Source organism: Hemiscyllium ocellatum, chromosome 16 (genome assembly GCF_020745735.1).
Source record: "Hemiscyllium ocellatum isolate sHemOce1 chromosome 16, sHemOce1.pat.X.cur, whole genome shotgun sequence".
NCBI lineage: Eukaryota > Metazoa > Chordata > Chondrichthyes > Orectolobiformes > Hemiscylliidae > Hemiscyllium > Hemiscyllium ocellatum.
The window spans coordinates 63,950,542-63,963,876 of NC_083416.1; the positions used below are offsets into that span (position 1 = coordinate 63,950,542).

General features: G+C 38.7%; 1 protein-coding gene across 2 annotated transcripts in view; it reads right to left on the reverse strand.

The window, feature by feature from the left end:
- The window catches only part of tenm2a (teneurin transmembrane protein 2a), a 797,630-nt gene that overhangs the window by 238,964 nt on the left and 545,331 nt on the right, over positions 1-13,335 (reverse strand). For both annotated transcript variants that reach the window (XM_060836884.1, XM_060836885.1), the window contains one exon: positions 9,255-9,489. In XM_060836884.1, coding sequence (XP_060692867.1) covers positions 9,255-9,489 — 235 coding nt within the window. The remainder of the gene's footprint in view (positions 1-9,254; positions 9,490-13,335) is intronic.

Sequence of the window (13,335 nt, forward strand, 5' to 3'; positions counted from 1 at the left end):
AGAATGTGGACCTTACTATCATCGGGATGATTGAAGGGAATCATATAGACGTATTTAAAGGAGGCTACATAAATATGAGAGAGGAGAAAATACTGATACAAATTTCTGTGATAAAATTAAACAATCAAAGATGAGAGGAGGCTCAAGTACAGCATGGGCTGTTTGGGATGAATAGCCTGTTTCAGTTATTGTCTATTCTATGTTGTTCTTTATTTGTAGTCCGAAGATATTTCACGAGGATATTATAAAACAAAACCTGACAGTGAGCCACATGAGGAAATATGATAGATATCTAAAAACATCATTCAACAGGTCAGTTTTAAGGAAAATGTTAAAGGAGGAAGACAAAATAATGAGCTGGACTTCTCTGCGGGGGGGTGGGGAGGGAGGGGGGGAGGGAGGATTCCAGACTTTAGATCCTTAGAAAATGAAGGCGTAACAATTATAAAACAGGTATTTTCAAGAGGCCAGAATTAGATGAGCATCGATATTTCAGGGAGTTGTGGCATGAAAGGAGATAACAGAGATAGGAAGGAATGAGGTCATGAGTGAGTTTGAAAACAAGGATGAGAATTTTAAAACTAAGGGAATAAAATACAGAATATTCCTTAACTTGATTGTACTAATCAGTGGAGGCTGATTCACTGTAAACCTAATACTTGATCCGATAATTCAGTCCCATTTACATCTGTAGCTTCACTTAAAATTAACAGACATTTCTTAATGAACATGCGCTGGCACCATATACTACAGTCTGAATCTGGTTACTAGAAGATTTAAAACATTTATTTTGCTGAAAAAAGTTCAATTTTAGTCATGAAAGTAATCTGCATTGTGCAAGACAGATAAGAAATGGGATCATATTAGTGAACTTGATCCAGCTGCAGAGAATCATATTCTCAGGTACATATTTGAGTTATGATGCCAGTATTGATCTGTGCTAAAAATACTCATTTCCTGAGAGCAGTAATAAATTAATTGGTATGAACAGGTATTTCCTCAGACCTGATTCTTCAGCTGAATCAGTTTCAATCTTGAGGGGAAAAATCAATATGAAAGGATGGTAACACAAATGTGAAACTGAAATGTATTTGTCAAGCAGCTTAAGGTAGTGAGTTTTTAAAACAAATGTCAGAATAATCAAATCCAATTTCAAAAATACGCCAAGAATATCTTTAAGCTGTGAACAGATGCACATAGGAATTAGATTTGAAAGAGAGAAAAAGCAACAAAAAGGCTTTTTGGATACAGCTGAATTCTAATAAATTCATAACTGTTTTGCCAAGAAATGTTATGATCAGATCAGGATATATTTTCGCAAATTGTAGATTAAAACTGCCAATTTTTAAATATTTGCCCCACACTCTGTTTGATCATTAATTCAGCAAATCAAACTCTAAACAAAAACAACAACAAAAAATTAACAAAAATCTGCATTTCACAGCGATTAAGATGCTTTCTGGCTGTGGATTACAATGCCAGCTAATGATTGTTGGACTATAAGACAGATAACTGGTGAACGTAAGTGCTGTACTTCAGTTGTGTGTTCCATGGAAAAGGAGTGAATGGAAAAGGACTTGGACTGATTGGAATTGTGTAAAATAGGTCTGAATGGGAAGGGACTTGATCGACTGAAATTCTGTGCAAACAGGATTAAATAGGAAAGGCTCGGTCCATTGTAGCTCTGTCAAATGGGATTGACTGGCCTATTGGAATTCTTTGCGTACATCGGAAATAATTTTATCTGGATTTGACACTGTGGTGGTAATATCTGTCCTTGCATATGTGGTTTCATATTGTAGTGTATTTAGCCTTTTACAGGTTTCAAGCTATGTGTAAGCTGTATATCATCATCTTTTCAATGTTGAACAAGAAAAACATGTTACTATCAGGCAACTAGATTTAAACACACTGGGAGCTGAGCGCTTGCTCAATTTTACTACTTAGAAGTTTCTGCTCTGACTCAATATCTTTAGGGGTGAGCTTTTGAAGCAGCAGGTCAAATAGAATTGGGACTGTTTGAATTCACTTAATTCAAGATCTATTCAAATTCTACTTGACATTCCTGCCTGTTCTAGATAAGAGTAGCAGTAGGATTACACAAAGAGAATAAGTGCCTTGAATGCAGAGAGGTTCTTTGGGCTGATGTGATTATAAGCTAAGAAACTACTTTTTAAAATAAAGTTTTTTTTTATTTGTAAGCGTTTTGAATTCTTTCATTTTCTATTCTGGTATGTGTGAGCAATGTGTACCATCTAGAACTCATCAGGTGCAATGGTAATTCTTTCTCAGGTCTTTAAATACCCCCTGAGCTGAATGGTTCTTCTTTGAAATGTCTCTCCTGCAATGAAATACCACTTGGCATCTACTGGGCAGTGCGTACCAGCAATCAAACATTGCAAGGATTGAACAAATGTTCCGTTACTATTGGATGACTGCTGCTTCAAAATGTTCTATTCCTGTGCTTCAACTTATTTTAATGGATTCATTTTGAACTCTGCCACTTAAGTCACTGCCTACTTTCAATTTCAACATGAACCTAGATTTTGCAATTGCCAAATAATCACAGCCCTACCGTATAGATGGCAGTTGTGAACTACAACCTAGCAGAATCTTTGATGGAGCAGTCTTGAGGGAAGATGCCCAGGTAATTGAAGATACTGATGGACAGTTACCCTATACCTGTAATTCTCTGAAATTATCCATATAAATTGGATAATTCTGCTGTTAGTCATGAAAGGTTCAATTATTAAAAATCACGTCTAAATCCTGGGTAACTACTAACTTGATCACAAGCTCATCACCCATCATCATCCCTCTCAATGTCAACTCCCCACACTTTTTATGTACCCAGTTCCCTGACTCCACCGCTCCTCCAAGCCCAGAACCCAACACCAACCTCCCACCTTGCATGCTTCCAATCCCCCGGGACCCAATACACCTTCTCCACCTCGGATCTGGCACCCTTCCTTCACTTGCTGTCTGCCCGAGACCTGACAGCTCACCTCTCCCCACACCCACCAGGATCTGACCCAAACCCATCACCCAAACTGACAGTGCCTTTCCTCACAACGTACCAGACCTGATATCTCCTGCTCACCCTGACTTACTTCATTACTTAGGTGAAAGTGAGGACTGCAGATGCTGGAGATCAGAGTCAAGATTAGAGTGGTGCTGGAAAGGCACAGCAGGTCAGGTAGCATCCGAGGAGCAGGAATGAAGGGCTTTTGCCCGAAACGTCGATTTCCCTGCTCCTCGGATACTGCCTAACCTGCTGTGCTTTTCCAGCACCACGCTAATCTTACTCCATTACTTACCTGGCCCCTTTCACACTTTGCATCCTGACAGTGTACCCATCTGGCAAACTAGCCCCTACACACCTGATACCCTACCTGCCTGGGATTTGAACCTCACATCTATCTTGTGCCCCTGTCCTTTCGCAAGAACTGTCAAAATGGCTGTCTGTGTGGTTGGGTATTTAAATCACAGTAAACAGCAAATGAATGTTGTGGATAATGGGGATGGTCTGCTTTTCTGACTATCCTGCAATATGAGGAGCCCGTCAGATTTCAAGTATGATACATATTTCTGAATTGGATCTGATCAGAATCTCCTCTTAGAAATGTAGAACTTATTTTAATGTATTTAAAAAATAATAAATCTATCTATATATATATTTGATTAGATGGCACCATGGTAAAAGGGTTTGAATATGGGTCACCTGAAATTTGGCACCAGCTGAATATGAGACAAATTAGGTAGCCATATATCACCAAAGAGTATTTAAATTTAATAAAAATTGTTTCACAATTACAACCAATGTTTTGAATTCCTTAAAATTGAACTTGTATTGTTACAAGTCTAGAGAAATTAAAATAAGACTTAAAAAAAAGGATTTATAGAATAAGATGACAGAAACTGGGACTCTTAGCATTGAACAAAGCAAAGGAAAAACTGGCAGAGGTGTTCAAATGTATGGGGAACTTTGAAAAATTAATTCCAGCCAATATCTTCCTACCAGTAAATAGATAAATTTAGTGTCATCAACAAAACAACAAAATGAAATATTCCAAGATTTCTTTGAAGGCAAATTGGTTTTGTGATGTGGAACAACTCTTTTGGAGCTGAAACAACTCCACAGAGACAGCTGTCAGAATGAACCGGATGTCTAACCCTCCTGTTTTTATCTGTTAGCCAAACTTCCCTGATTTGACCAAATTAACAGACTCAATCAGGGAGGTCATATTCTATGATGTCCACCTGCCTGACCTCATTATAATGACTACTGGAACATGGGTGAAATTGGAACAAGTCAGAATGTTTCTTTTTGAGGACACCAGTATAACGAGAGGCTATTGGCATTAGACAGTATCCTAGAAAGTAAATAAGAAACTCAGATATCACCTAGAAGAGGTAAACCGTAGAGCTTACAATCATAAAGGGTGGTTAAAGTAATTAGTGTACATGTTTTTATGGAGAAGCTTGACAAATATTTGAGAAAGAAGGAAATAGATAGTTGCAGTGGTCAAATTGGATGAGAAAGATGGAAGAAGGCTGAAGTGAATTGGAAACATCATATGCTCTGTTTGGACTAGATGGTTGTTTTTGTGCTGTAGACCCAATATAATGGATCTCTGCTGCTATTACAAAGTTGCTTTTATATAGTGCCTTTCATGACCACTGGAAGTCCCAAGGCATTTAACATACAATGAAGAATTTTGAAGTGTTGTAACTGTAAGAAACGTGGCAGCCAGACTGCACATAACAAACTCCCAAAATCAGCATTGTGACAACAATCAAATAATCTTTCTTTGTGATGTTAATTAGGTGAGCGATATAGGTCAGACTCCATGGAATAACTCACTGCTCTTCTACAAAAGATACATAGGATACACTGATGACCTTATTATGGCCTTCCTTCAGAGGAATTATTTTATATGTATTCACTCCATCAAAACCTTTCATTATATTAACATCCTCTAATCAATCTCCTCTCAACCTTCTTGAAGCGAGAGGAGAGACAAGCTGTTTATACTTTTCTGTTTGTATGCTGATATATTTCGAATGTCATTCTTGTAACCTTCTCTGTACCTTCTCCAGTTTCTCTCTGCTTTTATGGCTCAGTCAGATGGCTTTTTGATTAACAAAGAATCCAATGTTAAAAGGGATAGACAAGAAAGTGGAATCCAGAATCAGATCAGCAATGATCTTATATAATGTCAGAGCAGACTGGATAGGCGAAATGACTTACAACTGCTCTCAGCCCAAGAGAAAAGGTATACCACTTGGGCAACAGCAAGTCAAGAAGGCCACTTGCCAGCACCTCTCAAGAGCAATTGTGGATAGACAATAAATGCGGTCTTGCTGGTGGCATCCATATCCCATGAATCGACACAGAAAAACTCAGAAGTTGAAAAGTGAGTGTCAGATTTGAGATTTTGAAAATTACAACCTCTGACATCACTCCAATTCGCATACATTTTTATGTGTTAAAATCCAGCCGAACATCACAATTTAATATCAGAGGTTTCCTTGTATAGTAATATACAACAAGAAAATAATTGAATGTATTTACAGTGCCGTACAAATTGAGCGATAGACCACTGTTGGGTGTTAATTGGGCTAACAAGATTCGTAAATAGATCGATCAAAAAATATGAATTTAGATCAGCTAAAGAAAAGGTGTATCTCAAACAGAATACTTCAATGCAGCAACCCTATTTTGTACAGAATGATTATAGATCAATACAAGTTACATTAAAGTGCAGTACATTAGAGAATGTTATGTATGTCGTGGGAGAAAGCTTTGCTTTCTCAAGATTTGACTAGTAACAAGTGACAATATTTTGACCTGTACTGCACAGATTAGATTATTTATTGGATCTCTGAACAAAACAACATTTGTACACAAGTGATATTTTATGAAAGCAGACACATAATGCACAATAAACTTCTTTAAAACAGTCATTGAATTCTATTTATCAATCTAAATTTGACATGGTTTGTAGTTTCTGATCCCAATGGCTTAAAGGTTAAGGGGGTGCCTGCCCACAAGGTAGACAGTTGTCCCTGCAATTTTACACTTTCTTCAGAGGAAATTCCACTTTAGAGAGCTGCTCGCTAATTGGATAGCAGTATCAACAATGCCACGAGTGGGACCACAGACCAGTCCTAACATACTGAGGAGCCTGGGTAAATCTCAGGCTTGGGGTCGCTGGCAAAGTGAATAAAAGTGGTTGGATTTGAAAGCGGGGAATAATTTTTGTGGGCTGATGCCTCTGAGGTGCCCGGGTGTGCTGCAATTCCGGGTTCCCCCATTCCTTGAATGACACCAACACAGGCAGCGAGACTTACCTGACATCCTGTCCTCCATTTAGTTATGGCCAAGACAGGGGTGGTTAAGCAGTTGGAGCATAGATAACCTGCTGGCAAATATGTACCCTCCCCAGAGTGCATATTCCAATCCAGCAGAAACTTTTTAAAAGTATTAAAAACAATTGTAATTTTCAATTGCTACACAAACTGTTTGCAGGTCAATTTGAGTTGGCATTTTCACCTGAAAATAAAAGCCATGTTGCACGATAACACTGCGGTTAGTATCTAAAGTCAGGACTGTGTTACTTCTTTCCTTTCTGCCACTTCAGGCCACCTCTCCCTGATTAGAACCATTCTTTTTGCCAAAACAATTGTCAAATTATGCTTAGACTCAACTGATACATTTGTTTCCCACTTATTCAGGAACTCAGAAGAAACATATTTAAAAAAGATTCGTCAAAATATAGAAGCTGCCGCCAAAAGGAGCAGTTGAGGCAAATAATGCAAATTCAAAGATGGAAAATATTAATAAGCACACAGGAAAGAAAGCATTAGACACATCTGCTGATAAGACGAAAGTGAGGACTGCAGATGCTGGAAGTTAGATTCAGGATTAGAGTGGTGTTGGAAATGCACAGCAGGTCAGGCAGCATCTGAAGAGCAGGAAAATTGACATTTCGAGCAGGAGCCCTTCATCAGATATGTCGATTTTCCTGCTTCTGGGATGCTGTCAGGTCTGCTGATAACGTTGTGTTCAGAATACGGGGAGGAAGATTGTGTGGATCATAACTGCTGGCACTGACCAGTTGGTTAGAAAGGCCCATTTCTATGATTGAGATTAGATGTACTCGGTTTAACATTTAGTCCCTCTCTCTCTTCCAGGAAGCATGCACCTTTGTCTGCTATTGGCCCTATCTTAATTGGGTGGCACGGTGGCACAGTGGTTAGCACTGCTGCCTCACAGCGCTAGAGACCCGGGTTCAATTCCCGTCTCAGGCGACTCTGTGTGTGGAGTTTGCACACTCTCCCTGTGTTTGCTCCGGTTTCCTCCCACAATCCAAAGATGTGCAGGTTAGGTGAATTGGCCATGCTAAATTGCCCGTAGTGTTAGGTGAAGGGGTAAATGTAGGAGTATGGGTCTGGGTGGTATGCAGGTCAGTGTGGACTTGTTGGGCCGAAGGGCCTGTTTCCACACTGTAAGTAATCTTATCTAATCTAAACGTAAGGTCTGGTCAGTCCCCTTTGCAGGGAAGAATAAGCATAGGGCATATGCACAATGTTAATTTAATGACTTGACTTTAATTTTCAGAAAATCAAGTGAGTTTCAAATGTGCTTAAAATATCAGAAAGAAAGAAAACAAAATTGGAAAAGACAAAAGTAAAATGACCTACTTTAAGGGATAAAGATAAGCCACTGCTTGAAAGCTGACTTCTGTCACTGATGGTATCAGTAGAACACCCGAATACCTCAATTTGCAAGATATATTTTAAATGTGGCAGCACTTCATTCATCATTTCAATTAGTTATTGTTGAACAGTCTCTCCAGAGCCTTATCTTAGGAATTCCTCTGCTTACAAATGGCCACTAACAGCAAGGCCATCCTAACAAGTGCTGAGCAGCCCCCAGTGCCTCAAATGAGGATGCCACTGGTACTTACTGGTAATGTAGTGTCATGCAGGGCTCAAATGCAGCTTTTTCTCCCCTAGCAAATAGATTTATCTGAATTTGTTGAAAGTGGCGATGGCCTTTCCTGACGAATGCTCTTTTCATACTCAGAAAACCAATGTAAACTGAAGCATTGCAACCGAAATGAGAATCCAGCTGACGAAAGCATTGTCAGTGGAAAAGTGCTGGCAGGAGCCTAAACATCTATGAAAAGTGCACCGTTCAATTTCCGACATCGACACTGTGCAGAAATTGAGCAGTGTGGTGCTCGATCACAAATGCATTTCTCAGAATGTAGCTTAATCTTAACAAATTTGTTTTCAAACAGCATTGACTTACTTTTCTGAGATATTTCAGAATTGCATTTAGGAGGATTTCAACAGAATTCAGAAGAATGCACAAGCAACAATTTCTAAATCATATTCCTATATGTTCAATAATTCATTATTAAATATTGAGAAGGTAAAGAGAGAAGATTAATTTTTGGAAATGGGCTGTCGCTTCTGGATACATTTCTTAACCTCAAACAGCAAAGCACACAAAAAAGCCCACTGAAAGATCAGGACTCCTTGCTATTTGTTTGCCTGGTGGTCATTTGAATCTGTTATTGCTGGGACATTTTGAAACCTCACATCATGTAAAATCACAGTGCATTTTAATATTGACTAACATGTCAGCAAAGTGACTTAACACTTGTAAGGCCAGACATGGACAGTCATATAAAGGTATCCAGTGTAAAGTGAAAGGCAAACTCTAGTATTCCATTATTCAATCATTAAAACTCCAAGTGGTGATGGGAAGCTAATGAGCAGCAGACTGCCCTGTATCTGAGCAGAGCTGCATGGGTTCTGCCTCCTGCAGTTTTTGATGATGTGTTGAGCTTGGTAACATGTCAAGACGATAACTGAGCTGAAGGTTAACTGTACTCATTTGTGCAAAACAGATAAGTGTTAGGTTAACCACGAACAATAGATTTCCCTGAACAATATGGCATATTTGAGTGGGATGCCTTTGGTTGAAAGCTGTCATCCAGTGTATTATCAATTAAACTGATACAGATCCCTAATAATAAAAAAAATTGGAACAAACAAGAAAAGGGAGCTCATTCCTCAGCTCAAGTTCGTGATGTAGGCAGTCAGGAGATGAAACAGCAATACAACAGATGCTATTGTGTTTTGTCAAAGTGGGTTAACAGATTGAAGGCTTATCAGTTGCTATAAAATCTGACAAGTCAAACCATTGTAAGATAAGAATAAATCTTCCTTCACAATACCTTGTCTCCAGTGGCACATTGCTATTCAGAACCCAGCTGTCCTGCAGCTGAACAGACTCTGGTGTGGTAGGCAGTTCATTGGGTGCAGCTGAAGGGGCATGAATCTGGTTCCTTCTGTTTGTCAAAGAGTTTCTGTTGAGGGAGTTGGCCGACGAGTGGTGGTGCGAGAGTGTCTGGTTGTGGGGTGGTGGAAGAGGAGGCCGTAGAGTGGACTGGCTGTGATGGTTCGGAGGACCTGCGGGGAAAGGAAGAATACAATCATTAACATGCTGTCATATATAACATTCCTTCACACAGATAAGTTGGTAAGTTGAAATGAAGATTCATAAATCTCTTGATACCTATTATGATAGAATGAAATGTCATCTGATTTCCACAGGTGCCATCAGTCCTTTTAATAATTGTTTATATTATTTCTACTGAAATTTTATTCTATAATTCAGTCAAACAAACCTTCACAAAATTGCAGTACTCGACATATAATCATAATCCTACTGTGCTCATCCATTCACATCGGGGTAGTTTCTTTGCTATGCTGGTTCTTTCCCCACTGTTAAGCATTTATCTTTTCATCTATGTCATAAATAATAGTCTATTTAGGAGTTTGTTTCAAGGCAGCTCTATATCTCAGGGATTCAGCTGACGTTGATAAATTGCTTGAGCTTCACACCTGTGGTTTACGCCATCGTGAGGACCCCTTTGTATGTTACTGACTTGTAGCAAACTCCTTGCTGTCTTTTATCCTCCAAGTAAATGTTTGCCTCGAATGGATATTTGCAGGAGTTCCCGTTGAATTTATAAAGCAGTTAATTTTACCCCATAGAAATCTAAAGAGCACTTAAATTAAATTGTGTAGACTGCACAGAGTGAAGTAACAATTGAGTTAATGGGGAGACCTGCCTGTTTTTAACAAGCTGAGGTGGACGTCAGGGTAATCAGCAGATTCTAAAGAAAAAGCAACAAAAAAACTGCAGTGAGCTCTTTGAATAGTTTTAATTACAGAGTGTACTGCCCTGTTACTCTACATATTGCAAACACATCATAAGACAAGTATAGAATAAGGAATAATACCCATTTGCACCAGATGGCATTTTTCCTGCTCATTTCTATCAGATTTCTTCTACAACGAATAACGTTTTTGTCACAAACATATTGAATACATAGTGTTTGTAAGCATCAATAAAAAGTGAAATTCTGTTCATTTGAAATGGTAAATGCTAAATGGGAAAATATCTGCATTTTTAATAGGCATATCTCTTGGCATTTGTGATGACTTCATTTCTTATTCCTCATATATCTGATAAGCACAATGAGAATTTTGCAGTTTGGCTAATGGATTAAAAGTCACACTTACTGATTGAATTGACTTGGGGTGAAGTTGGGTCATAGCACTTTCTTAAAACACAATACCCTTTCTTCTTCAAAACCATTACGTTATAAGCAAGCATTGCAAGAACCATTTGGAAGTGACAAAATTCACTGATAGGTTCATCTACAAATATTTTGATTGTTCTCAAGTAACAAACAGAACCCAGATTACAGTGCTCAGCTAACACACAGAAAAGTACTGTTAATAAAGAGCAGAAACCCTCATGTCCTCCAGGTAAGATAAGATGGGCTCAGACAAGAGCCCATAGTATTGGGAATAGTACATTAATATGGATGGAGGCCTGACTTACTAACAGAAGACAGTGAGTCGGGATAAAGGGGGGAGGGGGGGAGGGGTGGTATATTCAGAATGGCAACCTTTAACTCATGGAGTGCCACAGGGACCAGTGCTGGGCCCACAATTATTTACAATATACATAAATGACTTAGATGAGGAAAGTGAATGTACTAAAGCCAAGTTGCTATCAATACAAAAATAGTTGGGAAGGCAAGTGATGACAATGACATAGAATCTGCAGAGTGATAAAGGCAAGTGAGTGGGCAAAATATTGTCAAATGGAATATAATATGGGGAAATGTGAGGTTATGCACTTTGGCAGTAAGAATAGAGGAGTAGAATATTGTTAAAATGTAGAAAGACAGTAGGAAGCTCCAGAATAGGAGAATTTGGGGTCCTCATCCATGAATCAAAAGCTCGCACCCACATTTGGAAGCTTCACGTGTGGCACTTGTTGAAGAATCTACTTCGCAAATCCACTTCTCTTCAACCATCAGCAAAGATGCACCATATGAAGGTGAAGTTATTTGTTGAGTATCCAACATCTTTCATAGATGGATGGATGCTGCAATTCCATAATTACCATCCCAGCTCTGATAAGTTCTCAAGGTTGGAAAGCGATAGGTCAATGTTTCATAGGGTAAGATCACTTGACTGGTGTGATGGTTTTCAAAGCCAGACACAAGTATAGAATACGATAATAAAATAACAGCTTGTGCACTGCATTCTTTAAAATGGATTTTTTTTTAAAGAAGAAAGATTGAGTTGATAAACTTTCATATGATATTGAAGGAATTGGAGTTTGGATGCACAATAACACAAAGTGTGTACTCAGCATGCAGCAGCAAATGACATGGAAAACAATCTCAGCTTCTTTTCTGCTGTTTCTGATGGCTCCATCTTGTTTAAATGCAGCACTTGGCAACCACTCAAAGTGGTCAACAGTAGATAATTCAAAGAACACATTGAAAATATCTTATTTGCTGTGAAGCCCTTCAACCTCCATCTCCATAAAACAAATTTTACTTAAAAGCCTTTTTTTTCCAGTTTAATGAACTCGAATTGCTTTTCCAAAGCACTCAATGCATCTCGAGCACCCAGAGTAAACAAATTATTTTAAAATCCAATGTATTTAAGAATTCATTCATTTTAAGCACATGATGAGGTGATTGGTAAATGATTATTGTTTTGGAAAGAAGTGGCTTTTTGAAAAAAAAAATCTATTACATACGGTGGCTCTATCACAAGAGTTTTGTTATAGTCAAATTCTTCTGGGCTGCCAAGAAAGAAAGAACTTACATTTTATTGAAACACGTAGGATGCTACATATGTTTACTTATAGTTCACAGTGTAACCAATTTTGTTTTGATGGCCACCTGGTTTGCACATCAAAATCCACAAAATCATTATGAAATGTTTAAACAGACATTTCATTTTGTGAGAAATAAATGTGAGGCAGGCCACTGGATGAAATCCCTGTTCTTCAGTGCAGAACAGAGAATTGTTCTATACTTTTGAATAGGTAGATCAGGCCTCAGTTTAACATCTTGCTCAAAGGACGAGGAACTCCATGACAATGAACATTTCTATCAGTATTGCACTGAAGATAAAATTCTTTGTTCTCAGGTCGGAATTTGAACCTCAAAATTGCCAGTTCAAAGCTTAAAGGTGTTTAGTAGCTTGACTTAGGACATGTTTCGATACAGCAGACCTGGTTAGTCACACACAACCTACATTCCAGTATGGTTAGGGTGTTACTAAAATCAAAAGCACTGACTGTAGAAGCAGACTGAGGGCAAGTATGGGGATGGATGAGAACCAGAGCAGCTGGGTAAAAGGGCTGACTTTTTTCTTTGCAACTTCATCGTGGTTGAAAATAGTCAGGCTCTTTACCTTTCATTCCTCATCCACATCAAATCTACATCATCCCTTCCAGCCCATGTCCATAGGGCCTCATACTCTGCATGTGAAGACATGTCTTCCTGCCAATCCTATGCCACCTCATTCTCCACTGACTCCACCCATTTCCCTTGGTCTTTCATACCTTCCAAGCCTACTCGTGTCTTCCAGTCACTCCCCACAGAACGACAAGGCCTTACAATTGATCAGAGGAATCATAAGGTAACAATGATGTAGTTGGAAATTGTATAGAATTATGCAGCATTTTTAAATACCAGAGCAGCTGTTCTAATGTATTTATGTGCAATGGAACTGAAAGCACTGACATTCACACGGTCCCACATTGAGCACACTGCAGAAAATTGCATGATACCATGGCATTTTGTATCACATCAGGGGTTCGAGATCGACCAATATTGCAGACGTTTTCTGGTATTTTTTTAACTATTCTTTCAATTTACACGCATGGGTATGCCCATTCTATGCAATATTTATTTAGAGGACTGACCTGCCATC